This window comes from Sturnus vulgaris, chromosome 16 (assembly GCF_052056855.1).
Source record: "Sturnus vulgaris isolate bStuVul1 chromosome 16, bStuVul1.hap1, whole genome shotgun sequence".
In the NCBI taxonomy this organism is placed as follows: Eukaryota; Metazoa; Chordata; class Aves; order Passeriformes; family Sturnidae; genus Sturnus; species Sturnus vulgaris.
Genome location: NC_142258.1, coordinates 10384047 through 10408271, shown reverse-complemented (window position 1 = coordinate 10408271; position 24225 = coordinate 10384047). Strand labels below are relative to the sequence as shown.

The window sequence follows — 24225 nt, the reverse complement described above, 5'->3', positions numbered from 1 at the left end:
TGGAGTACAAAAAGGACTTGTTTACTTTTGCAGAGCAAGTGGTTTTAATAAAAACTTGATGACACTTACTGCACATTATAAAGAGCAGAACACTGGTCCTGAGCCAGGGCAGACGCTCTGAGTGCAGCTTTGGGCTTTAGAATAGTTTGCTTTTTCATTGTCATCTGGGCCTCATTTTTTTTACACACCCATTTATTTAACATATTTCAAAGAGAGGTATCTGGTCCAGGAACATAGTATATTGCTTACAAATTAATTTGTGCGAGCTTTATTTGTAATCTACTAGAGGCCAGGAACAAACTGCTAATGTCTAATAAAGGAGAACCATTTATGATGATGAAATCTGTCTTGTTCTGACCCCTGACCTGGAGTGCCAGGCATTTCATTTCACCTGCCTTTTTTCTTTTTTTAATTCTGTTTCATATCAAGAACACAGTACATTTTTAGAGAAACAATACCTTTACTACAAAACCACGTAGATGATTATATACAAAATGGTTACTGGAATTTGGTTTTGTACTGCAGTGACAGAAATAACTAGGTGCTGACATTTATTTACGCTTCCTTAATACTAAGTACATCACTCCACTGATCAGGGTGAAGGCAAATGCAATCCAGGCTAAGACAAAGGAATAGCCATATTGGCCTTTGGAAACTTCCATTCCATATCCATTGCTTCGGTGCAGGTCTTCATGCCTGTCTGTGTAAATGGAAGCTGCAATCATAACACACAGACCTGCAAGAGGAAGAAAATAATCAAGGTCAGCATCCTAAAATATTATCAATACACACAACTATTTACTGTCTCTTCTGTCAGCTGCTTCCATCAATGTCCTTTATTTGCAGATGCTCGTTTTCCATCCTCAAACTAACCTGGAAGCATTCCAAGACATATTTTTAGTTTATCTGGCAGGGTTCAAATTTGAAGTGCTATTGTGTATCTATGTCATTTGCAGTGAACAGAAAATTATTCTGAACATCTGGGTAGTTTTTAAGATGACAAAAAACAAAGTGAGTACTTGCCTGCAACAGAGAGGTATTTAGTGTGTTCAAGAAGTTCAGAATCTCAAATTCTTTCACTTAAAAGTTTAAATTACTTTATCCTGAGCAGTGATGACATCCATGCTTTAACTGCCTATATATTTCACTGTTTAAGCAATTATGAAGGATAAGCTATGGGCTCAAGAGCACTACAGAGTTCTCATGCAGCTTGTTCTTTTTGAAACCTTTTCCCCCTTTCCTACTTTCACAAAAATATCATTCAAGTCAAAAGCATTGAAAAATCACTCACATGACAGGAGCTGGATAACAGAGGTTAACACAAATCTTTCTCCTTGCTTTAGACGGAAGAGTTGAAGAATGAAAACCAGAAATGCCACACAGCAGAAAATTGTAGACAGGATCATGGTGGCCTGAACAGCCTGAATTGATTGATACTCTGCAAAAACAAAGCAGCTTTGATTACAAATAATTTCTCTCTTTGCCTTCTCCCTGCAAGGAGTAAAGGGGCAGAGCTGTGTTGTGTAAGTAGGAGTTCAGAAGATGCAGCAAAGCAGCTGTGTGTGCACTGCACAGGCTGGTCTCCTCTGCTTCCTTGGTATTAATACAGCCAGTGCCTTAAAGATTCTAAAAGCTTCCCATCAAACTGAATGAAAACACTGAAGAGACTACCTCTGCCACACCCCACCTTTTGCTGCCATCAATGTCCTAGAAGCACAGTGAAACTGCCAGCTGTCCCAAACAGCTTCCAAATGCAGACCCCAGCCTCCCACCAGACCTGGAGGCAGCTCTGTCCAGGAAGATGTAACCAGACAGGATACCCACCCTAGACACTAAAGATTCCTCTCATTCATGTTTTTCATCCTGTCCATTACTTCCCTGTAACTGGGAGCTGAAGTAACCAATACATTTTTAACCACATGCAGCTGCTGTGTGCAAATCTGCAGCCCCACTGTAGCCAAGCTGGGCCACACAGCTGAGCTCCCATGGCCCCTCTCCTCCAGCACAGGCACACTGCAGGCAGGAGCTCTGGGAGCAGCAGACACACCTCAGCCACCCCTGATCTCCCCAGGATGGGTACCTGACTGCAGTGGACACACAGTAATATAGAGAACAAATGCAAACCCTTAAATCCAGGTCAGCTGAGATACCCTGTGTGGAGTGCATCAGCTCACTGCACATTACAGGCCCTAAACCAACCTGATGCTTGGAAAACAAAATTACTTCATGGGTACATGGTTCTTCAAATTATTTACTTCTTTAGTGTACACACACATTGAAAGTCAAAAAATAAATAGAACATTTGGGAATACTTTCAAATTTTGTAAAGCAGGATGTTATGCTAGGCTGTATATTAAGACTTCCTTGTTAAAACTCCAGCTTGTATTTTCTTCCACTTTTTCCTCCATTCTTGTATACAGTATTTTTAGGTTCTTCTCTGCAAGTTCAATTCTGAGGCAAATTTTATCACTTCAGATGACTTCACTGTTTTTACCTAATTTTTTTAAGAACTTGTTAGCAGTCAATGTTAGTAGTTTGTGTTTACTCTCTTGCACTGGTCTCTTAAGTGCACATGACAGTTCCTCTGCTTTCCTCTCACAGAAACTGTTAGAACAGTTGCCTTTCCAATGAAAAAACAATATTAAAGTTTTTACAAGACCCGCCTAGTTAGTACATGCAGATTTTTGAAGAACTATAAAGCTGCCCCTGTAAATTTAATAGCAATTTCACCAGCTCTGCTGAAGGAACATAGACACAGGAATGGAGAGACACTCACCATGGAACTCATCAGTGATAGCCATACAGGTGCTCGTATTCGTGTCACACATTCTCCAGACATCTGTAGAAAAGTTATCTCCCACCCACCAGGCCTGCAAAACAAAAGTAAAGGGCTCTTACAGGGAGCAAAAATAACAAAACCCACAAAACTCCTTCGTTGTCCAAGTGTCTACTGATCACATACATCAGCTGTAACAATTTTCTGTTCATTTCTGATACTTAACCACTCAAATGAAATGCCAGATCTCATGGCATTTCGGGATAAAGGATATATAATTATCCACACATCATTCTCAGTTTAGATCTCTGTGAAGTAGGTAAGGGAATCTTAAACATCCCAAAGCACAAGGGATTTCCACCGTTTGGGCAGAAATTTTGTATATTCAGTGATTGCTCACTTCTTGAGACACTTAGCCAAGATGTGCTTTGTTCTCCCCGACCCCAGTTTAGGATGCACACCTCTCTGAAGGAACAGCATTTGCTGATTTGCAGGAAATGGCATCACCTGTGAAACAGAAGTCCTTTATAGATGTGCTGCTTCCTGCCATGGAAGTGATTAATCTCAATGCAGTGCAGCCATGCTGAGGTACACTGTGGCATCTGTCTGGTAATGGCTGGCAAATTAAGATCCTCCTGCGGTATTTCTATTTGGAGGTTTTAACATTCAAGGCAAAATGCAGTGTCTGAGCAGATTTTTACAGTAGCTTGGAAAATGACAAGCACTCCACAAGTGGCATTTCCTCAGGAAACCCATTCCCATTCCAATAGCTACCCAGGCCTTTGTTTTGACTAGAGCTGCACAAAATACAACTTTTAAATAGGATTCCTGGTAGGATGAGCTGCTTAAATAGACGTTCCAGAAGCCTCAGAGCTTACTGTGCAGCTCTGCAAATAATACTGGAGTTAAAACTATATTATATTATGGTAGTAGGCATATGGACAAACAGAACATTGTGTTTTAAGAAAAATAATTACTTTTTCAGGATGCCATTGATTTGGATTTTACAGTCCAAGTTCAACACGTTATTTTTCAGCTCTGAGCTCTATATAATATATAGATACATAATATAAAATCTAATAGAAGATGGTACCATTTAAGTTTTTAATTGTTCAAAAGCAGAGTGTATAGGCTTTTATTTCTGTAATAATTTGGGTTGTGTGTAGCAGATTTGAAATAAGATTATGTTGCTTTGTCCACTGTCTTTGCTTTCTAAATATTCAAGGAGAATGGAAAGATAACCTGCTCTAGTGCTCAGATAATGGCCTACTTCCATGAAACAGTCAACCAGCTGACTAAAATGTAACACCTGAGTTTGTACACTTTTGCAATAAAATGCTGTGGGCAACACATCATTTCACTTGGAGCTTGGTCTTCACTGAACAGTATTTTCAGCAGCAAATTTTTTAATATCAAAAGCCTGTACATACATCAGACCTCACAGATAGATTCCAGTGCACAGACTTCTGATCAGGCTAGTGGGCTGTTTTGGAAAATGGAGAATTCCATTAAAAGCTAGATATAAATATCTGAGGGTAGATTGTTTCTTATCACAAAAATAACATGGAAATTTTTAAAGAATGCAACATAAAATTTTCTAAAGTTTTGTGCTAAAGCTGCTTCAGCTTAATGGACACATACATTCATAGTGTCTCTCATTATTTAATTGGGCATCTTGGGCATCTTGTGAGGCAAAGCCCACCTTGACTGAAATTATCCCCACACATTAATCACCAGCTGTTTGACTTCGTGTACTTGACACAAAAGGACAGTGGATTTCTCCCCCTCTCTCCTTCATATCCAGCTGAATCAAATCCCAGGGCTCCACCCTGTAAACATCCTCCCTGCCCAAGTGTCTCCCAGGGCAGAGGATCTGCTGCCTCGAGCTTACAATGAGATGCCATGGAGAGCCTTATCCACCAGCAACATGCACACCCAAGGCATTTGTGTCACAGAAAGGTCTTAGGACACCAGTGTGCCTAACAAACATAAGTCTCCTCAGTAAGCAAGTTGAAGACTAGAGAAGAAAATCTCAGTTTTTATGAAGCAAAGAAATGGCAGTGTGTTTGAGAGGCGCCGAGAAGAAATGACACTTACATTGTCGATAGTTGAGATGAACAGCAGCGCTGCTGAGGTTATGTGAAACACGATAATGAAGGCCAGGAGAATCAGCATCCTTGCTCTGGGGAGGCTTTAGGCTGAGATAAATCTGTTGAACATAAGGAAGTATATGAACAACCTTTAAGAGCTGTCAGTGGATCAACCTGCAGTTATGCTGTTAGACACAGTAACATTCAGATGCAGTCTGAGTCCACAGCACATGTTCTCTCTCTGCAGACACTTAACTGGCATCACGGGTGTTAAAATGAATCACAACCTGAAATGAAGCCAAAAGGTGCATTTTGCAACCTTCCAGCATGATGGCTGCAGTGAATAAACACACAAAGAAGTTTCATTCTGTGTGCAAGCAAGGAAAATTCCTTCATGTTGGCTTTTAGAGAAGTGCATTTTAAATTACGGCCTCATGTACAGTGATGATAATATTTCCACTGACTGCAGTAAGGTCTTGTTTCAACCATCCTTCTAAAGAAGGAAGAACCAGATTTCAAAGCAATCCTTGTAGAACAAAATTAAGTGCATCAAGAACTACCTCCTAGATTTAGGAACACCTATGCTGTACCTTAGGCCTCACATCCTTTGTTATACACTTATATGCTTTATCCATTGAATAATGACTAAGGACTACCATATTCCTCAATATATTGCTCTCACTGGTAGGGCTGAATAACCCATTAGTCACATAATAATCCAGTTAGCTATTTTATTTCAGTCTCTTAATACTCTCTGTAGGCTACCCATTACCTTCATATCTTATTTAACCCACTTATTACAATGTTGCATCTCATGTGAAAAAAAAAAGACGTTCATATGTACAAGAGAATCAGAAACTGTATTGAACTGGAATCTCTAGGAAATCTGTGGGCACATAACAAATAGGTTAGGGAAAACTACTGCTACTAATACACAGAAAAATGCAATTGCTTGACATATCTATTTCTTCTTGGCCAGAAATTCTTGCCAATTAATATATGCTATAAGGAATCTGCAGTCTTGCAGATCTTTGCAGTTAAGGTGCACCATTCTGTACATCATCTGCATGTTGTCACTCATCAGAACATTCATGCATATTTCTCCCTTTGGTTTGGTTACATTCTACGATGTCAAATTATGCCACTCACATAACACAGTAAATATCCAGAAGAAAGGGCAGTTATTAATTTTAAGACTTCCTTGATTTTTTCCATGTCTAACCCCCTCTCTCCTACTGCCATTTACTGGAATCATGAACCACATGAATATATAAAAAGAAATAAAAGGACTACTCTGACAGCATTTTTAAAGCAGCTCCAGTGGCACTCTCATCAGAGCCAATAATAACTACTCTGCAAAACTTTAACAAAAAGACAATTGACAGCATAATAACTCAGTGAACAGAGAGCAGGAGTTCCAGACTAATCCTCTCCATCTCCACTGCAGTACTGAGTTATAATGAGCTCAAAGGCAAACAGTATTAAAGTGCTTTTGTGAAAAATAAGTGGATAGCCTAATATCCGTATCTGATTAGAATGACTGAATGGGAAAGCCAAGTCAAACCCTAAAATAGGAAAAGCAGCTACTCTAGTGTGTATTCCTTCCCATTTCCCCTCTTTAACTCAGCCTTCTCGGCCCCAATGAAGAACAAAGTGGCAATTTCCTCCAGTGAGCTGACTCTACTGCATGACTCAAGGTCCTCTGAATCCAGTTCTGCTTCTAGAAATGTCATTCAGAGCTCCCTATCGAGCCTTGCTTGAATGAAAGGAAGAAGAAAGGAAAAGAAGATATTTTGTGGGTTTGTATAATGCCACATCAAAATATTTTCACTGTGATATGTACCAGTCATTGCACAGCACCCTCTTGTCTTGTGGCTGTTTTTTTTCTGAGGTTCATTTCTTGCACAGATGGTATCTAAGCATTCAATAATGCAACAATCATCTGCCATTTAAGGAGAGAGGACCAAATTGTACTCAGTATTATTTTAGGCATAACAATACAATTTCATCTTATTACATGAAGTAAAGACACCAAAAAATGTAACCTAATTAAAACCAATTTTGCAAAAGCAAGACTTGCCAGCACAGAAGAACCCACTTTATCTTCAATCAAGTGAATGTTTTCGTTTTGCTGTTTTCAGCCATAAAGAGAATTGTTTCAGACAGGATAGATAAACATGTATGGCTGGTGAGGAGAAGACAGTTTTTCATTTTTTGTTTTACCCAAATAAAGCCAAGATTAAATGAAGGAGATTTTTGTTTTGTCTTAAAAAAAAATAAATAAATACAAAAAATAATTAAAAAAAATAAAATTAAAAAAAAATTTAAAAAAAGGAAGGCAGTAAGAAAGGTAGAAAGGTCTGATGTTTCTGTTACAAGACCCTTCCATCTTTAGATACCTCCTCCTGACTTGCTGGCAACTGCTCCCTGTATGAGCTGCTACAACTTCTGTGCACACACTGCTAAACAATGACACATGGAGACAGGAATTAAATACACTGGGGGAAAAGAAAGAGACAAACCATTTCCAAGTAATTAATACCAGGAATAGACAACAAGAACTGGTTATTCAATGTGTCATGCCTGAGCAGGATCCCAGAAGTGCACAGACCTCAATCACTCCTACAAACTTTCCCTTCCCATGGAAACCCAGGAGTTTCTGTGGTTCATCCCAGCCTGCACAAGGAATAATGAAGGGAGGAAGGTTTTCCAGAGAAACTCTATGTGATTTGTGGGCAGGAAGCAAAGAGCTCTTCCAAGATGCAGCCAGCAACATGCCAGATGCTACTACAGAATCCGCATCCCTCTCTAGGCAAAAATTCTGGATTTCATCTCTCAGAAAGAATTACTAGTCCTTCTCCACTCCACAGAATGTTGGAATTCAAAACCTTACTGTGCAGACTCGAGATTCTTCTACTCCCTCAGCCAGAAGCTCTTCCTTCCCCAATCCTCTGAGGACAGAACCTTCCTGGGAACCTCTCCTAGCAGCAGGCAGCTCCTTTCCTCTCCCTATGAGCAAGGGAAGGATACAATTACAGAGCACTACTTGCATTAACATTCAGAATTCTTATTTTACTAATTTATTAATAACCAAACACTTTGGTATTATCCACTTATTAATACCTTTGGTATAAACATGAACTGTTTCCTGGGCAGAGTGATTTTTCACCTTCTCTCATTTGCAGTTGAAACACCCCATGCTCTCAGGTCAAGGTGTTAATGACTTTTAAGTACACTGCCTTTAGGCATGAAGACTGGGGGGATGATGCAACAGATACTGTTCATCATTCCCCAAAGTGGCTTGAATTCTTTTAGTAGTTTTTACATACACACAAATATGTGAGAAAAGCTTTTTGGACACACTACACTTAGGATGATGGAGCCACTCTTCTCAGAAGTACGTGATGAAAAGACTACAGGCAAGAGTTACAAGTTGCAACAAGGAATATTCCAATTGTGAAAAAAGTATTAATTATATTCAATGAGCATGATTAAGTACTGGAACAGGGCCCATGAGGCTGTGGGATCTCCATTCTTGGACATCTTCCTGACGTGACTGAAGCAAGGCCCAGAACGTCCTGATCTAACCCCCTGCTTGGAGCCAGAGTCTGCACTAGAGACCTCCAGAGGCTCCTTCCAGCTCAGCTCTCCTGTCAATCTGCAGCTATTTCAGGAACTCCCTGTACTAATCTCCAGCAAAGCTCTGACAAAGAGAACATAATCATTGACTTAGCTCATCATATGTGCCATTAAAAACAGATTCAGGGGGTTAGAGTAAGGATGACATTGGGTATCAACATCAATTCCTTCAATTGCAAGCCTCAGCATTTAATACCAGTTCACAAGATATGGATGGGGTAAGGCAGAAGTGGTCAGATATGGCTGAACTGCAAGTGCAGACTGCCACTGGATCCAGAAAGAGTAAATTACAGGAATCCCACTGAACACATCCAGATTTGCTGTGGTAATAAGGTTTCCCACAAACGCTATTAACCTGCAGGATACTTAGAGAAAACACATTGAAAACAGAAGGCCAGTTATAGGAATAACACATTTTTTTTCAATTAGTGCAGAAGTAATGCTCCAGTGTTATTCCATTTTGCACAGGGAGGATAAATGCAGCAGTCACACTTCTCCTGAATCTCTTCAGTAATGCAGACTTCTGGAAGCAGTAGTTTGCACTTAACACGGGAGAGAGCCTGATGAGCTTTAGAAGAAGTGGCCAAGAAGGGCCTCTGCTATAATCTCCTGGACATGCAGAGACAAGTACGTTTATTCAGGATAAGACTCTACAACCACCACAGAACTGCACAGTAAAATAAGGTATCAAGGCCAGGGTTTCCAACATTTGTGAAACTGCCGTGTTTCAAAACTGGATTGTCTCCCTATGTCATATCACACACAAAAACACATCCCGTGCAGAAAAGCCTCAGTTTATCTTCAGGATAAAGTTTATCTTTAATGTCCATCAGTACAAAGAAACATGACTATTTACGTTTTTTCTGCTGTTTAGTACAGCAAGCAAGCAAAAATTTAAAGTCTTTGACAGTTCTTAACAGAAGTTTTATCACTACTTTCCAACCCAGATGTCATCTCCACAACAAACGCTTTCCTTTCTTCCCATGCAGTTCAACTCTGCTGCCAGGCTGTTGCTCATGTTTGTGCATACTCCATTTTTGCAACCAGCAATACATAGTGCAGTATGTTTATCCTGAGCTCATTTGCATTGGAAAGGCTGAAGCTTACCCTCCAACACTGGCTGCTGCCCTCACTCCCTAAGATCAAGCCAGGGGGTTTTATCATCTTTATCTGAGCCCACACAGACAATCCTGGTTCATACCCTTAGACACTTGGTGAAATCTCTGCAGAACAGCTCCTGCTCTGCACACACCAAGGCTGGGGGTGTGCAGACTCTCAACACCCACATTTAGTGCGCTGAAAAGACACACCCAAAACAAGGGGCAGAGGATCCTGCTAAACAAGTTACCATACCCACAGCTCTCTGCACTGAGATGTTTCATTGCAACTAGAACAGCAGGTCTTTGGGCCATCAATAAGCATTCAGTTCAGCTGAACTTTCTTGAGGTCACTGGTGTAAAACTGAATCAAAGCAAACCTTAATTATCAATTCTTCTGCCCCTCAGTGCTATAATTAAGTCTGAATATGTGAATTTAGAAGAAAAAGTCTGTATGCTTGTAGCATGAGAAATCTGTCGTCTTGTGATGCATCATAAGTTGTTTGGATTTACATGTTTTGCTCAGAAGGCTTGCTCTTGTGCCACATCTCATGGTATCTCATGACAGAGAACTCAGAATCTAGCTCACATTTTTCCTGTACCATTATCTCTAAACTTGCACAAAATTCCCTGGTTTTTGAAAAACAGAGTGATACTGTTAACTTTCTTCTTTTTTTTTTTTCTTTTTTTTTTTTAATCAAGTATGAAGGGTTCTATTTTTCTTGTGTGATTCTCAGAACTGGAAACAAAAGCGAAGTTTAGACAGCAGACTTTCTCCAAAGCCAGCGAGAGTTTTGAGGATTTCAACAATCCTCTAATGCCTAAATATCAAATGTTAGAAATACATATTATGGTATTCGCTTTTTTGCAAATATTAGGGTGGATACTGTATGTGTGGTGTTGAAATGGATTTTAAGATACAGTTCTCTTTAGGAGTTACATAGGCTAATAAAATTTCTTTGTAGTAAGTGAGCTATCTGCTTGGTTAAATAACACCCAGTGAAGACACCTGCTACTGATATACCAGTTACTAGCACTGACCATCTACAGAAATTGAAGACCACAGCCCAGATTAAGACTGATAAGAAAAATAAATTAAAACCACAGCCACGAAACACGCATGCTCTAAAAAGGCAGACTCAAGGAGTGGCCATGTAAAACAGTTCTGGAATATAGAAAATAGTTTATAGAAAAGTTTGAAAATGCATGATAGGTCTATGAATATGCAACGGGCTGATGAATTTAAGGGATGTCTCCAAAACAGCAGGTGTGCTCTTGGCTGAATGCCAAGCACCCAGCCGTTATAACCTTTTGCTTTATTGTTTCTCTCTTAATGTCTTTTATTAAACCTTTTAAAATCTACCAGGAAAGTGAACCTTGTTTTTCACATCAAACAACATAAAGGACGAGAAAATCAGGAAATGTAATATCAAGAGAATAATTGCACCAGTTGAAACAACTTACTCCAGTTTCTTTATTTCTTTTGTCTGAGTTAATTTAACAGTCAGGAACACCAACACTCTTCAAGTGTACATTCAAATCGTGACCTGTTTTCATGCTCAGGTGTTACCCCACTAACAGTCAATACAGATATGGAATGTCCTCCTTCAACCAGTCTCTGCAGCCAGTGTGGAGACCTCCAAGAAGCGCTGGATGGCTCTGACTACACCTCTGCAAAACTGAATGGGGACCCAGGAGGGAAATGCCAAGTACAAGTAACAGCCTACATAGCACATGGGCTCCTCCTCAACTGCTTCTGCTGTGAAGCTAGACATGAAAAACAATGCGTGTTTTACAGGAAATAAAATTTCAGGTCCTTGCTTGCTTTAAGCAGGACTTTGGAATCAAGAGAGCTAAGTGTCCTTGTGAGCCTCTAGATGGCACAGAGACCATCAGCTCTTTTTGTTTGCTTAATTGAGAACACACTCAAGGCCCACAGCTCTTTATGTTACCTATTTTATGTGGAAGGAAGAGAGCTTTTCACTTCCACCTGCTTTTCAAAGTCTTTCCTCACAAAGCAAGGAAATCAGAAGGAAATGAATCAAAGTTCCCCACACCCAATCTCTGCATGAAGGCAAAAAAAAGAAAAAAAAAAAGTCTATACAGCAAAAGATTAATCCACATTCTTTTCTAGAGCTCCACTTGAATGACATTTATGGCTTTTTTAACACAATGGCAGAAAATAAAGTAGGGTCATCCTATCAGATTGAGATTTATTAGTGCCCTTGCAGCAGGCAGTGTTAAGTCCCAGCAACTCCAGCACAATTACAGCAGTCAATTTGTTGTGTTTTGATAGTGAAATACAGGGGCTTGGAGAGAAACTCACAAGACACAGTACGACCTAGTTTTTATCTCTTTTCTTTCAGAAAATCATGCCTTGCAACCAAAGCCCTGAGATCTGCTCTTTGTGTGCACCATAACTAATACAAATGTGCACCTATAGCTTAATAAAACCTTCTGTTTATACAGTGTTTGGATGTCTGTCCATCCTGCTGATACTGGTGGGACTGCCTGAGCAACAGCAGACTTAGAGTGAACGAGCTCTGTCACCTCTGTGTGAGGGGATGTTCAGATCTCCAGACTTCCTCCCTTCTCACCCTGTCCTCCTCAGATCTATGCTACCAAGCCAGAACTCCAAAGTCTAGGAAATTCTAACCTTGCTGCTCCATACATTTCCAAACAAAACCAAGAAGCAAATTGCAGTAAAAATACAACATTCTAGCTTTGAGTATCAAGACCCAAAGAAGTTGATGTTTCTAATTCCTTAGGAATGCTTTTAATAAAATTTTGACCTAGGGATGCCAGCACTGCTGCCACTTCTGCAACTCTGGCAGTCATCATTTATTTGCAAACAAGTTTGGACTGGGTTTAGACTTGCCCTACCACTCCTTTCACTGTGGCCCTGCTGTGTGCACTGAAGAGGAAAGTCACTCTGCCATGAAGCCTTTGTGGGCAGACTCAGCAGAAGAAAATGAGCAGGACCTGTGGGAACACAGGGACACAATACCCTGTTGTGGGGTGGGGAAGTGTCACAAACCGGGAACATAAGTCTTGTGACACCTTACCTGAAAATCCTAAAAAATAGCCTGAAGCTTAAAAACTTCAAGATATATGTATTTAAATAGTCCAGCAAAACCTGGAAGAGACATTATTAGCCACTATATGCTAAGAAGACAATTTTACAGGTACAGAAGTCAGCTGCCTACACAGACAGACATATTTGAATGAATGTCGTAAAGACTTCATCTGCTTAAAACTCCTTTTTAGAGGGTTTATGTGTGGTCAGCAGAAAAAGAATGTCTTTCCTCCTCCAGCAGCACAAATCACACCATCCTCAAATTAAATGTTTTACACATTCTTCTGTTTCCCTAAAGCACTTTTTCTTATAATTGTAATTTTATACTATATAATAATAATCTCATATTTAAGATGTTCTATTTCTGCATCTAATCCCAACACAACCCACAGTGGTGTAAGGTAAGCTGCCATATTACTAAATAACACCTAAAAGGGTTGCAATTAGTCTCTGATCCTCATAATAGTCATCCACCCTTCCATCTTCAGTTTATACTGAGCATCACATGCCTTTGGCAAATGCTAACAAAATAGTCTTTAATCACAGACACCCCATGCTTCAAGGGATTTCTCAAAGGGCACATATTGTTTGAGAAAACCCAGCAGTAATCTGAAAAAAGTAACTGCTTTTATATTGCAGCTTTTCTGTCAGCTTTTACAAAGGCATGTGCAAAACATGTTATAAAATGTTTGTAACTTAAGTATGTATGGGTAGAGCTTAACTGTATTCTAGGAAAATGAAAGAAAGCACACATCTTTTCAGGTGTTCAATGCATGCTTTCTGTTCGGCTAGTTTGCTTGTGCACCAGATACCACTTCAATATAAACAAAGCTGTGGTGTACATTAAAACCTTCTTAACAATCAAGCTGGTCTAAAAGTACTTTAAGCTTGTTTTCCTAAGCTTAAAAAGACAAGAACTTCTCGTCCTGACTTGCTCATTTTCAAAGATCAAGACAGAATGGGGATGTACTTGCTTGCAGGTCAAGGCAAACACATGGAAGGAAAAAGAACTGTTTAACTTAGAGATGAAAATAAATGGCTACAAATCAGATGTGAGCACATTTAGGATGTAAATTACAACTCTTAGAGCTGTCACATTCTGGAACAGCCTTACAATCACCACAGCATAGGAAAAAGAGAGCTCCACAAGATCCTCCACAAGAAGGGATTTCTGTGATGCAGGGAGTGTGCTAGCAGGGCAATAGACCCGCTGTCCTGAGAGGACCTGCAGCTCTGCTCTCCTGTGCAGCCTCTCAACAACTTCATTTTCACAACAGGCTTTTTGAATGGCAGCCATGCCCTTGGCACTCAGCTGAATTCTCTGCCGTGCCCCGAGGGCTGCTGGCAGTGCAGGGACAGCGCTGGCTGTTGGGCAGTGCAGTAACACCACTGCACACACCCATCACACTGTGATCATGACACACAGCCAGCTTGGAGGGACCTTTCTCAGCTGGGCAGCGAAGCCTCCAAGAGTGAGCACGGCCTGTGCCCTTTCTCTGAGGGTGACCTAAAGGCCACCAGCCCCCCAGGGCAGTGGTCAGGGAGCACAGAGCCCTCTGCAGCCCTTGGCACAGCCCTGCCTGTGGCTGGGGAAGCAGTGGCTCCATGGAGCCGGGACAATGACACGGGGCTGTTCTGATAAAGCTATTCAAGCTATGAGAACCCTCCTGGGAACCTGCTCCTGAAACAAACAGCTGAACTGAGGTGTGGCCTGGCCTCACCCCTGCTCAATCACTGTGTGGCCACATTGCAGTGTCGAGAGTGTCTCTGTTCAATACTTTGGGAGGGCAGGGAGTGACAGACCAAGATAAATACCAGACCTTTGTATCAGGTTGACAGATAAAATGTGTCCTCAGTCAATGAAAAGGGAAAAAAAAGCACACCTGCAGCATTAACATCGTTCTGAGCGAACCTCATACACTGGGCTCTACTGACTACAGACTGCTGCTTATCCAGAGATTATTCCAGATACAACAGAACAGCTCAAGTGATTTATGATGTTCCACCTAATTAACCAACAAACAAAGGCAGAAAAGATCTGTCTGTCCAGATTGAAAGCAATGCATTTAATTCTGTAGAAATAAAAGCTGATATTGTTTTAACTTTGGCAGATGCTCTGTGGAAATCGCTAGCAATTAAATGTGTTGCATTCACTGCTGTAAAAATTTCAAACTGCTTGTTTTGATTTGGCTTTGACTAGCTCTGTGTTGAGAAATTTTGGTTTTGGTTATTTCAGAGTTTACACATCATCTATCAAGAGTGTGAAAACACATTTCTATTGGTGGTACAACAGTTGGTTATAAACAAAAAGCTCAAACTCTCCACAACTACTACTACTACTACTTTGTTTGACAGCAACATTGTAGCACGGGATTACACTGAGTAGTCAGCCTACCTCCAGAATGCAATTTTTACACCATAATTTGTAATTAGTGCAATTAAAGTTGTGGAGTCTACAAGTCCAGGTAGAAGGATTTCTATGCCTTGCTTGAGCACACAGAGCACAGCTCTTCTACGCTGGCTGCTCTATGGAACAGCCCAGTCCCCTCAGCCCCTGGGTCACTTTGCTCTACCTAGGCTGGACAGTGCCTGGGTCACTGCACAGCCACAGTGCCAGGTAAGGGTACACCAAACACCCTGACAGATGGGCAGGCTCAGCCAGAGCCATTCAGTTGTTCACAGACTGCTCTGCAGTCTTTGGACTTGTGTTTGTTTCTGCCTTTGAACTAAACAGCAGGTGTGTTGCTTCAGTGGATTGAGCACTGCAAGCCCTGGAGAACAGGCGAGTGTGCAGAGCTCACCTGGCAGCACATGCACCCCAGCAGAGACATCCAGGGCCTTTGGAAGGTCTCTTTCTGTCTGGAAGAAGGCCAGAATTTTGATCTATTTTGGGACACTAAACACCTGCATTAAACAAACACCCGAGGGAGTGTTCATACTGCCCACCTCGGCTGTTTGCAGCCCATGCAATTCCAAACATAGCGCAGTGTTTAACAATCAGTGAAGCAAACCATAAATATATATCCTATAGCCATCTCTAAGGGGTGTTTGAGTCAGTCCACTTTCTGCTCCACCTACAAGTCCTGTGAAAATCTCTATACAGCCAGAGGGTTGTATTTTAAGGTCACACCCAAATTATGAGGCTTCACCTGGCATGCACATACCATCATTAAACCTGCCCATGAAACTTCACTGGTAAAATAAAAAGGTGTAATTACATTTTCCTCATTCAGTGGAGAAATAATAATTCCTTTGATGGATGAATTCAGGCCATCAGGCTTTCTTTTGAGTCTCACCCAGCAAGATCTATTTTCTAATAATTATGATGCTTATCTTCCTAATGAAGTCATAAGCATCACCTGGCATTTTGAGATATATTTTACGAAATCATCTGCTCTCTAAAACAATAAAGTTTTTAACAAAAAAACAGCAAAAACTGAAACTCCACTGCAAAGATCATGACTTGCTTTGAGCATCCAAAAAACAAGCAAACTTTAACAAACACTGAACAGCTCCATGAATGGAATTCCTTAGCACTGTGCTTATGTTCCCCTGCATTCCCTCTGAGACCAATGTGATGTCAATAAAAGCTGTGCATTCCTTTCTACTTTCAAATTTGGCTGTGCTGAAGTATCACATGGATTTTACATACAGTGTTTGCTTCACTTCAGAGTAAATCTCTTTCTTATTAGTTCCTGTATAACACAGTACCTCATTCTGCTGGGTCTTCTTCCAACAGGAAGATGGAGGAGGACCTGGAAAGCACATCTGCCAGCTAGCAGTATAAAAGACCTTGTCCCCAGACACCTATTTATCTCTTTAATTAAACACATTCTTGTCCTGATTTATGTGGGGATATCATGACTTACATGATGCTCAAGACACAAATAGAATGTGAAGTGCCAGTGGAAAATCAAAATATACTGAAGCCACTGAGATGAAAAGGGAAGTCTCCTTGTGCTGCCACTGATCTCATTTTTAAATGACAGGGAAATAGCATTATGAAAGGAGACAGCCTACACCTAACATACTTAGCAAAAATAGAGGAAGGTCTTGCTTCTCTAAATACCCATATGGGACTCATCAGTACAATATTGTTCTAATCACTGAAGGAATGTCAAACCTGAGATGGGAAACAGCCTTGAGACAAACAAGACAACAAAATAAAAGCCATAATAATGGAAGTAAAAGACAAAGCAACTGTGAAGCAGGAGATGTTAATAAATCAAGACGGGTCAAATGCATTAACTGAAAGTGGGTGTAAAATGGAGATGTTCATTTCTTCTAAGCAATGTTGGCCAGCAACAATTACTCCAGCATCTATGAATGGAGACAGAATCTTTGTCTAAGAAAATAATGTTGCAGCAGACTTCAGTCTTGACCTGCTCAGTCTGTTGAACAACTTCCTTTATTAACAAGGTTTTAAATCTGTGTAACCAAATAAAACTCACTGTTTTTCCTCACTGGCAGATTCATAGCATAATCAACACTGTTTGTGTGTTTACGATAGAAGTCTTTCCAGACCACAAATAAAGAATATAACACCAGTAGTGTCTTGTCTACTGATTGGATGTTGTTTTTATTTGAAATTACACTAACACACCATTTTCCTTCCCAAATGAGCATACTAACAAGAAACTGAACACCTCCTAAGAGTCTTCATGGTATTGCTGCATTTCAACTCCAGTTAATGTTGATGGCTATTAGCAGAGTAATTCCTGGATTCCTGGCTGGGCAGACAGCTACCTGGTAACATCCCTGTCAGCCACGCAGCTGGCATGATACAATCTGTACACATCTTAATTCAGCGTGGAGCATGAATCTTCTTCCCTCAGGTATCCCAACAGTCTATCTCCTCACTCAACTCTACAAGTTCACAAAGAGATTCAGAGAACAGCAAGAGTTCCTTCTTTCAATGTCTTTGAAGCAAAGGTGAAGTCCTTAAATCTTATGCTGAATAAATTCCTATCAGCTTCTGGTGGCCATGTTTACCATATGCCTTTGTTTCCACTCCCACTTTGATTTCACCAAGTGTGGCAAGTACCTGTACCCCAGCTGCATTCCTTAGGATGGCATTTGTCACGAACTCTCTTACAAAAATGTTGCTGGACTCTCCAGCAAACTGCAATTTCCGTTTCTCCCCCCTGTGAAATTCATATCCAACAGTCCCCTGCTATTTGTATGGATTCCTGCCTGCTCACATCTGCAGCCACCTGGCACCTCAGTCCCAGCCGTCCAGCCTCACAGCTCTTTCCTGAACTACATGGACAGCAAAGTCTTCAACGTCTGAGAGCAGGTCTGGATGAAGGAGTCACTATAGACCATTTTTAGTTGACACAGAAAACATCTGCTCAAGCAGGTGAGAAGGCTTATTTTATATAGTTAACACACCAGCACTGTAAATACAGAGTCTGCAAGTAATGAAGAGAAAGAGCTACTTTCTGTGTTTCTGATGATGAGCCAACCATAGCTATTTACTTCCAAAGTTCCTAACAAAATTCAATGTGGATTTCACAGCTATTTTAGTGGGTTCTTCACAGCCCTCTATCAAGTCAGAAGATACTTCTAAGATGCTCTACTGCAATAATTACTGATCTTTTACATACTATTCCCAACTGCTGGGAGGAAAAAAAATAAAAAAGACCTTCCTGCACCATGTATTCCTGCCAAGAAATTAACAGAGAGGCTGAATTGCAGGTTTCTTGACGGCAGCATTCTGTGGGTAAGAGCAAGTCGTGGATAAGTCTGTTGAGGGACACACAGCAGTGCACTGTTCTTCCTAGAAATGTCCAAACAAGGAGCTGACCTCTCAAATTCAAAACTCAATATTGAAGACAACTCACGTTACTGAGAGCTGCCTACCCAGTATCCAGCACACAACGTCCCCGATGTAAGTGGGGCATTACATATAGAAAAAACCACGAGCGAGTAAAACTGCAGTTTGACTCAAGTGGAAAAACGTTTAATGCTGGCAAAAACTTCATAAACCGAAATCTGCACTGAATTACATCTAAGTATATTTTCCTTCCACTGGGGGAGATCTGCCAAGAACTGCTACAACGTTACTGCAACACACGCGAACTCCGCTGAGAATTCATTACAGAAAAGAACAGAAACTATCCCGTGAAGAGCGCGAACGTTCTGCGGGCTTGGCCCAGCCGGGACTCACTGGCGAGGAGCCCCTCGGCCCGCCCTGTCCCGCTCCCCGACGCCCGGGGCGAGGGAGCGGGGCCGGGGCTCGACGGGACCGGGACCGCTCTCCCCGGCCGGCCCGCAGCACCGCAGACACCGAAATGAAATGTGCTTCGTAGTAAACAAACACTTGCTTTTAATTTTCCCCCATTTCTGGCGGTTTGTTCCTCCCCTGGCCGGCGAAGCTGCCCGCTCCCCCCGTCGCCGCCCCGTTCCCCCGCGCCCCCCGCCCGGCCGAGGCTACTCACGGGCGCGGGCCGGCGGGCAGCTCTCCGGGGCTGCGACCGTCTGGCGGCGGCGGCGGTGCCTCCGCCCGCCCTCCTGCGGGAATGATGTCAGCGGCGGCTGGGTGTGGAACCAGAAGGGCTTTCAAAAGTGCCCCCCGGCCGCTGGCGGCGGGATAGGGGCGTGAGCGTGTGTGTGTGTCTGTGAGAGTGTGCGGGCGCGGAGGGAGGGACGGACGGACGGGGCGCGCACAGGAGAAACTTTCCCCGCCCGTTCCCACTCGGCGGCGGGCGGGCATCCAGGCGCACCGCCCGGCCCTCCCCGGGGGCGCTCGGGCCGCCGTCCCCCGCGGCCGGGGCCGGTCCCCGCAGCGCTGCCCCCGCCGGTACCCGGACAGGGCGGGCTGAGCCCGACTCAGGGGATGCCAGCGGCCGGACGCTCGGCCCGCTCCCCGGGCGGCCCCCGCCTTCCGTGTGAGCTGTCCCTCCCGGAGGAGTGACCGCTGCGTACGAGCGCGGGAGGCAGAGGGGCCCCGTGCCGCGGAGCCACGCACAGCGAGGGGCGGCGGTGCCACCCGTCACCGTGGGCAAGGGACGGACCGCAGCTACCCGATGGTAGCTGGGCGAGAGCTTTTCCCGGGAAGGACAGGGCGAGGCCCCGGGCGGAGCCCTCTCACGGGAGCCAAAGCGGGGGAAAGCAGCCGCGATTCCCAAAGGGGCCGGGGACAGCTGCGGTGGCTGCGCCGGCGGAGACCCCGTCTCGGGGAGGGGGCCGAGGAGGCGCCATTTCCAGCCGGCCGTGCTTGAGCCGCTCCCGCCAGGCCTCCCGCCCCTCAGCGCCGGGCCCAGGGCGGGCGAGCCCCTGCTCCAGGCGGGATGGGGCGAGCGGGACGGGCGGAGCCCCTGGCCCAGCGGGACGGGGCGAGCGGGGCGGGCCGAGCCCCTGGTCCGGGCGGAACGAGGCGAGCGGGGCCGGGCGCCGGCGGCGCCGCTGAGGGACGAGCCCGGGGCCGCAGCGAGTGCCATGTTAGGGCAGAGCCGCCCTGGCCGGGCGCCCGGCGCGCCAGGTTCGGCTCGCTCCTGCCTGGGCTTGTTCGTCACGGAGGAAAACGTGTGTGTGGAGAGTTGAGGAAAGCTGCGCTCACAAAGCTGGCCCTGGGCAGCGCAGGTGAGAGCCGGGTCAGTGCCCGTGCCTCACGCCCGCCGCTCTCCTGAGGGGTTCCCCCGCCGCCATCGCCTGTGGCAAACGTCAGTCACCAGCTCTGCCCTTTTCCAGCTTGGTTTTCACATGGCCTTCGTCAGCGGGGCCGTGGCATTTACCGTGACTCACTAGCAGGCTGAAGACCGTAATTCGGCTTTTTGGCTGCCTTGCAGGTTTTGGTGTTGGTACAGCCTCTTTGCTTACTCAGATGGCTAAAAGGTCTCACTTGCCCTTACCACAGTGTAATGTTGGCCAGGCAATCTGGCTGTTCCCCTGTGACTGCCAGGCTGTCTGCTTTACATTGTTTTCCTTTGTGTCTTGCCCTCTGTTACAGTTCTGCACAAGTTGCTGTCAACATTTGTTTTGGATGTTACCTAAAAATCCAGCAGACCATGACTCTTCAGTTCAGACTGTACATGCAAGTTTATGAGCAATGTTTCCCAATCCCAGAGATTACCTGTTCTGTAGGAACCATAGTGAATTCCAGCAACACCATCCCTATTCCTAGAGTCTTTACACAAATAGCAACTCTTATGCTGAGCAAAAACACTGTGTTGGTCACTACTCAAAAATTAGCAGCATGGCCCTACTTCATTGCACCTTCATTTTTTCTGAAGTGCAGCATTAATGCCCTTGTACAGCTGTTAGGAATCTTACATCTTGCTAAAAAGCAGAATTATAGGAACACTATGAAACAGTTGCTTTGTCAGTCTAAGCACCACCAACTGTACCAAACACTGCAAGCAATTTGACTGGGGTGGATGGCACTTTGTGGCATGGTAATCTCTTATGGTGTCTTTTGCATTCTGATATTAGCTTTAGCTCTGTTGTAACTGCCAAACATACAGTGTGTTCACAATCACTTCAAAATCATACACAAGAATATCAAGTGCCATAAGTAGTTCCCACTGTTCACTAAAGTACACGTTTCTCTATGCTCATGTATTCCAAGTTTCTGGATAGGAGGGACTAGCACTTAAAGCAGTGTCTGCTTCTTCATTTGTACAATACCTAGTTTCTGGTAATTGCCTTGAGGTTAGACTAGAATGGGAATTCAAAGTGGCTCTCGGGGGATATGTTCATAGCTCTGTGGCTGAAGGAGCAAAAATAAGAAGCTTACAAGTGAGTATCAGTGGAGGAGACAACCCTGCTTGTCAGTTCCCACGGATTTCGGGAAAGTGATACCTCGGGCTGAGCCAACCTCTGTAAGCATGACAGCCTGACTTCCACTGAGCACAAGTATTAGAGCTGAAGTCACTTAAACATTCCCCTCACACAGGGTAAGTTTGCAAGTGAAATATGACAACAGAACACTTGATTTTTAAACCAAAGATGTTGCTTACAACTCAAGGTACTAGAAAAAAATTAATCGTACTTCATCATGCACTGCATTTGAGATGCTGCTTGCTAATTAGTGCAGAATATTGTCACTGTGAGAAAACAGTTACTGTTAAAAATAGTTTCCTTTCTTCCCCCTCAATGCCTCATACTTGCATTTTTAATTGTTGAATAGTTGTCATCCATGTTTTATCTTAGCTAGAAGCTGAATAAATACTTTAAAAGGTATATTAACACACTGCTAGATGACTATAGGCTTTTCCTGGAAACAGATTCTCCAGGTTCTGCTTTTCAGACTTGTGTTGGATTGATGCACTTTGAGAGAGTTTTGGGGTTTTTTTGCTAATGCCATGCTAAGTATCTGAAAGAGGTGTTGACCTTTTTCCTGCCTTTCTCTTCTCTAATTTGCATGAGGCATGATGATGTGAGGGAAAACGTGTTATATCCTGATGGATAAGTACCCCCTTCTACTTCACTGAGTTGACAGGAAAGCTGTTTGAAAGCAAATCACTGACAGCAGAATTCCTGGTGTGCAAGCACAAGATAAGCCATGCCATTCCATGCCAGTTCTTCCTGCTTGTCTTACCGTGTCCTAGACAGTATCTTTGACAGTAGCCAGAATTAATAAATGAACAAGATGTATCTCTCCCACTTCCCACGACCAGCTGCCATGCAGTGAACACAATTTACTTGTGTATTGGAGATAAGTCTTTTTTTCCAGTAGTTACAATTTCCTTTTACACAGAGCAAAGTCTGAAAGTGCAGGCTGAGTAGGCATCATAACCAGGAGAGGCTGCATAATGGAAATACAGGCTCAAATATTGATCTTACTGGCATAGTGTGCAGTGGATGACAGAAGTTAATGTGAAACATTGATTTATTATCTGCAGATATGTAAATGGACCAGCAATAGAAGTGTTAATCTCATTAAGACATTAAGACACCATCCTCTACAGGCATCCTTGTAATACCAATCCATTCGTTTGTCACAATGAAAACCAATGTACCAATGAAAGACTTCTAGCACAGTAACAAAACTGGCACTGTATTTTTCTTCAAGAATCTGTGTAAGAATCCTCCAGATTATTGATTCGGAGTATACAACACTACTAGACAGCTTCTGTGCTTACTTTTGTAAAGCACAGAACGTTTTTCTTATGTAAAAAGAAATTACATTTACTGCCATGCCAACATAAGTAATACTGATGAGCTGGTGCTGACTGGGAAGTGGTTTCATCAATGAAACTGAGTTCAAATGTAGGCTTGTATGGCAATGTGCCATGTCTATAATTGAATAAATAGGAAGTGTGCTGTAGGACAATTTTACCATTGGACAGTTTAATGAGGGGCAGGATGGAAGAAACAATGAGAAAGAAAAGAGTGACATGGACTTTTCCTGTTTCATGACTCTTTTAAAGTCCATCCAAAGGAGCTGCTATGCCACAATTTCATTAGTCCTCTTAAAACCACTGAGCCATAACAAAGTTCTCACACCTTTGTCTCCCTTTTCCTTTCCCCCTGCAGGGATCAGAGGGTTCTTTGCTTTCATCCCTAAGAGCCCTGGTATGCTTGTAGAAAGTGTCTCAGATCTGTACAAACCTTAGTGTATCCTTGGTAAAGAAACTGACTTACATGCCCCTTCCTACTCCAGCCTTGGGAATGTTTCCTCCTCCCCCTCAAAGAAACAATGGGAAGTTAAGCAAGAGCAGCAGCTTCCCAACAATTCTTAACTCCTTGAGAACTGAAGTCCTTGTTCAGGCTTGCTGAGTCTGGAATAAGGAGCTTGGAAGGAGTTCTGACAAACTTATGAAATCCTGAGGGATCAGAAAGCATTCCCTTTTTCTCCTTCCCTGCTTCCATCAGTTATTGTTCTTCACTGCCTCTTGCACAAGTCCAAAATATCCTGAAAATTAACGTCTTTAGTTGGCTGCAGTTAGGCTGTGCCAAAACAAGTGAAAGACTTGGGCATAAACAGCACAGCTTTTCAGGGACCTAGTTCCATGGTTTATACAGCAAATACATATAGGAGATATTAATTCAAATATTTGTTTACCATGTTCTTCTGCAGGATATCTGTGGAGATGACATTCAATAAAAAGGAAGAGCATACCCTTTCTTTCTTCCCCACTGTTGGGTGTTCTTCTGGAAAACCTGTTCTCCTGTTCTCTTTTTCTGTATTCATGCTATAATTACTTTAAGAAAATCAATAAAAATTTTTGGCTAAAAGTAGCCAAGGCAAACTGTAGTGTTGCCCCTAGATCAAACAAAGCTGTTTGTCAGTGCAGTGACCATATTATGAGAACTTCCTAAAAGCAGTCCCTCAGAAAGTGGTTATGGATGAGAGTAGCAAAAGCATTGAGTCCAGGGACCTTTAAATCAGAGAGTGTTTTGATGCTATTGGCTACTGGATCATGCCTCTTTAGCCCTTTTGCAGAGTTTTTCTATTTAGTCAAAACTTGGCCAGACAACGTTAAATTAAAAATTAGCTTTGTAACTGGATCTAGCTTTAACATGCTTTAACATTCGGATTTAACAATCCTAGCTTTGTTTGGAAAAGAAAAGGAAATAAATTGGCAAGGACTAAAGGCAAGC

The 24225-nt window shown here is 42.9% G+C and overlaps 1 protein-coding gene across 1 annotated transcript; it reads right to left on the bottom strand.

Annotated features, from left to right (window-relative positions):
* Window positions 1-19324, bottom strand: EMP2 (epithelial membrane protein 2). The gene is made up of 5 exons (XM_014894620.2): window positions 19119-19324; window positions 4874-4985; window positions 2777-2870; window positions 1292-1438; window positions 1-736 (listed from the first exon to the last, which is right to left on the bottom strand). The coding sequence occupies exons 2-5, from the start codon at window positions 4949-4951 to the stop codon at window positions 552-554; spliced, it is 504 nt and encodes a 167-aa protein (XP_014750106.1). The 5' UTR covers window positions 4952-4985; window positions 19119-19324; the 3' UTR covers window positions 1-551.
* Between the last annotated feature and the right edge of the window lie 4901 nt (window positions 19325-24225).

Excerpts from the sequence above, each read along its gene's own strand:
- EMP2 (XM_014894620.2), bottom strand. The coding sequence starts at position 4,951 with ATGCTGATTCTCCTGGCCTTCATTATCGTGTTTCACATAACCTCAGCA. Across the intron at positions 2,871-4,873 it reads TCATCTCAACTATCGACAAT|GCCTGGTGGGTGGGAGATAA; the intron begins GTAAGTGTCATT and ends TTTGTTTTGCAG. Across the intron at positions 1,439-2,776 it reads TATCACTGATGAGTTCCATG|AGTATCAATCAATTCAGGCT; the intron begins GTGAGTGTCTCT and ends TTGTTTTTGCAG.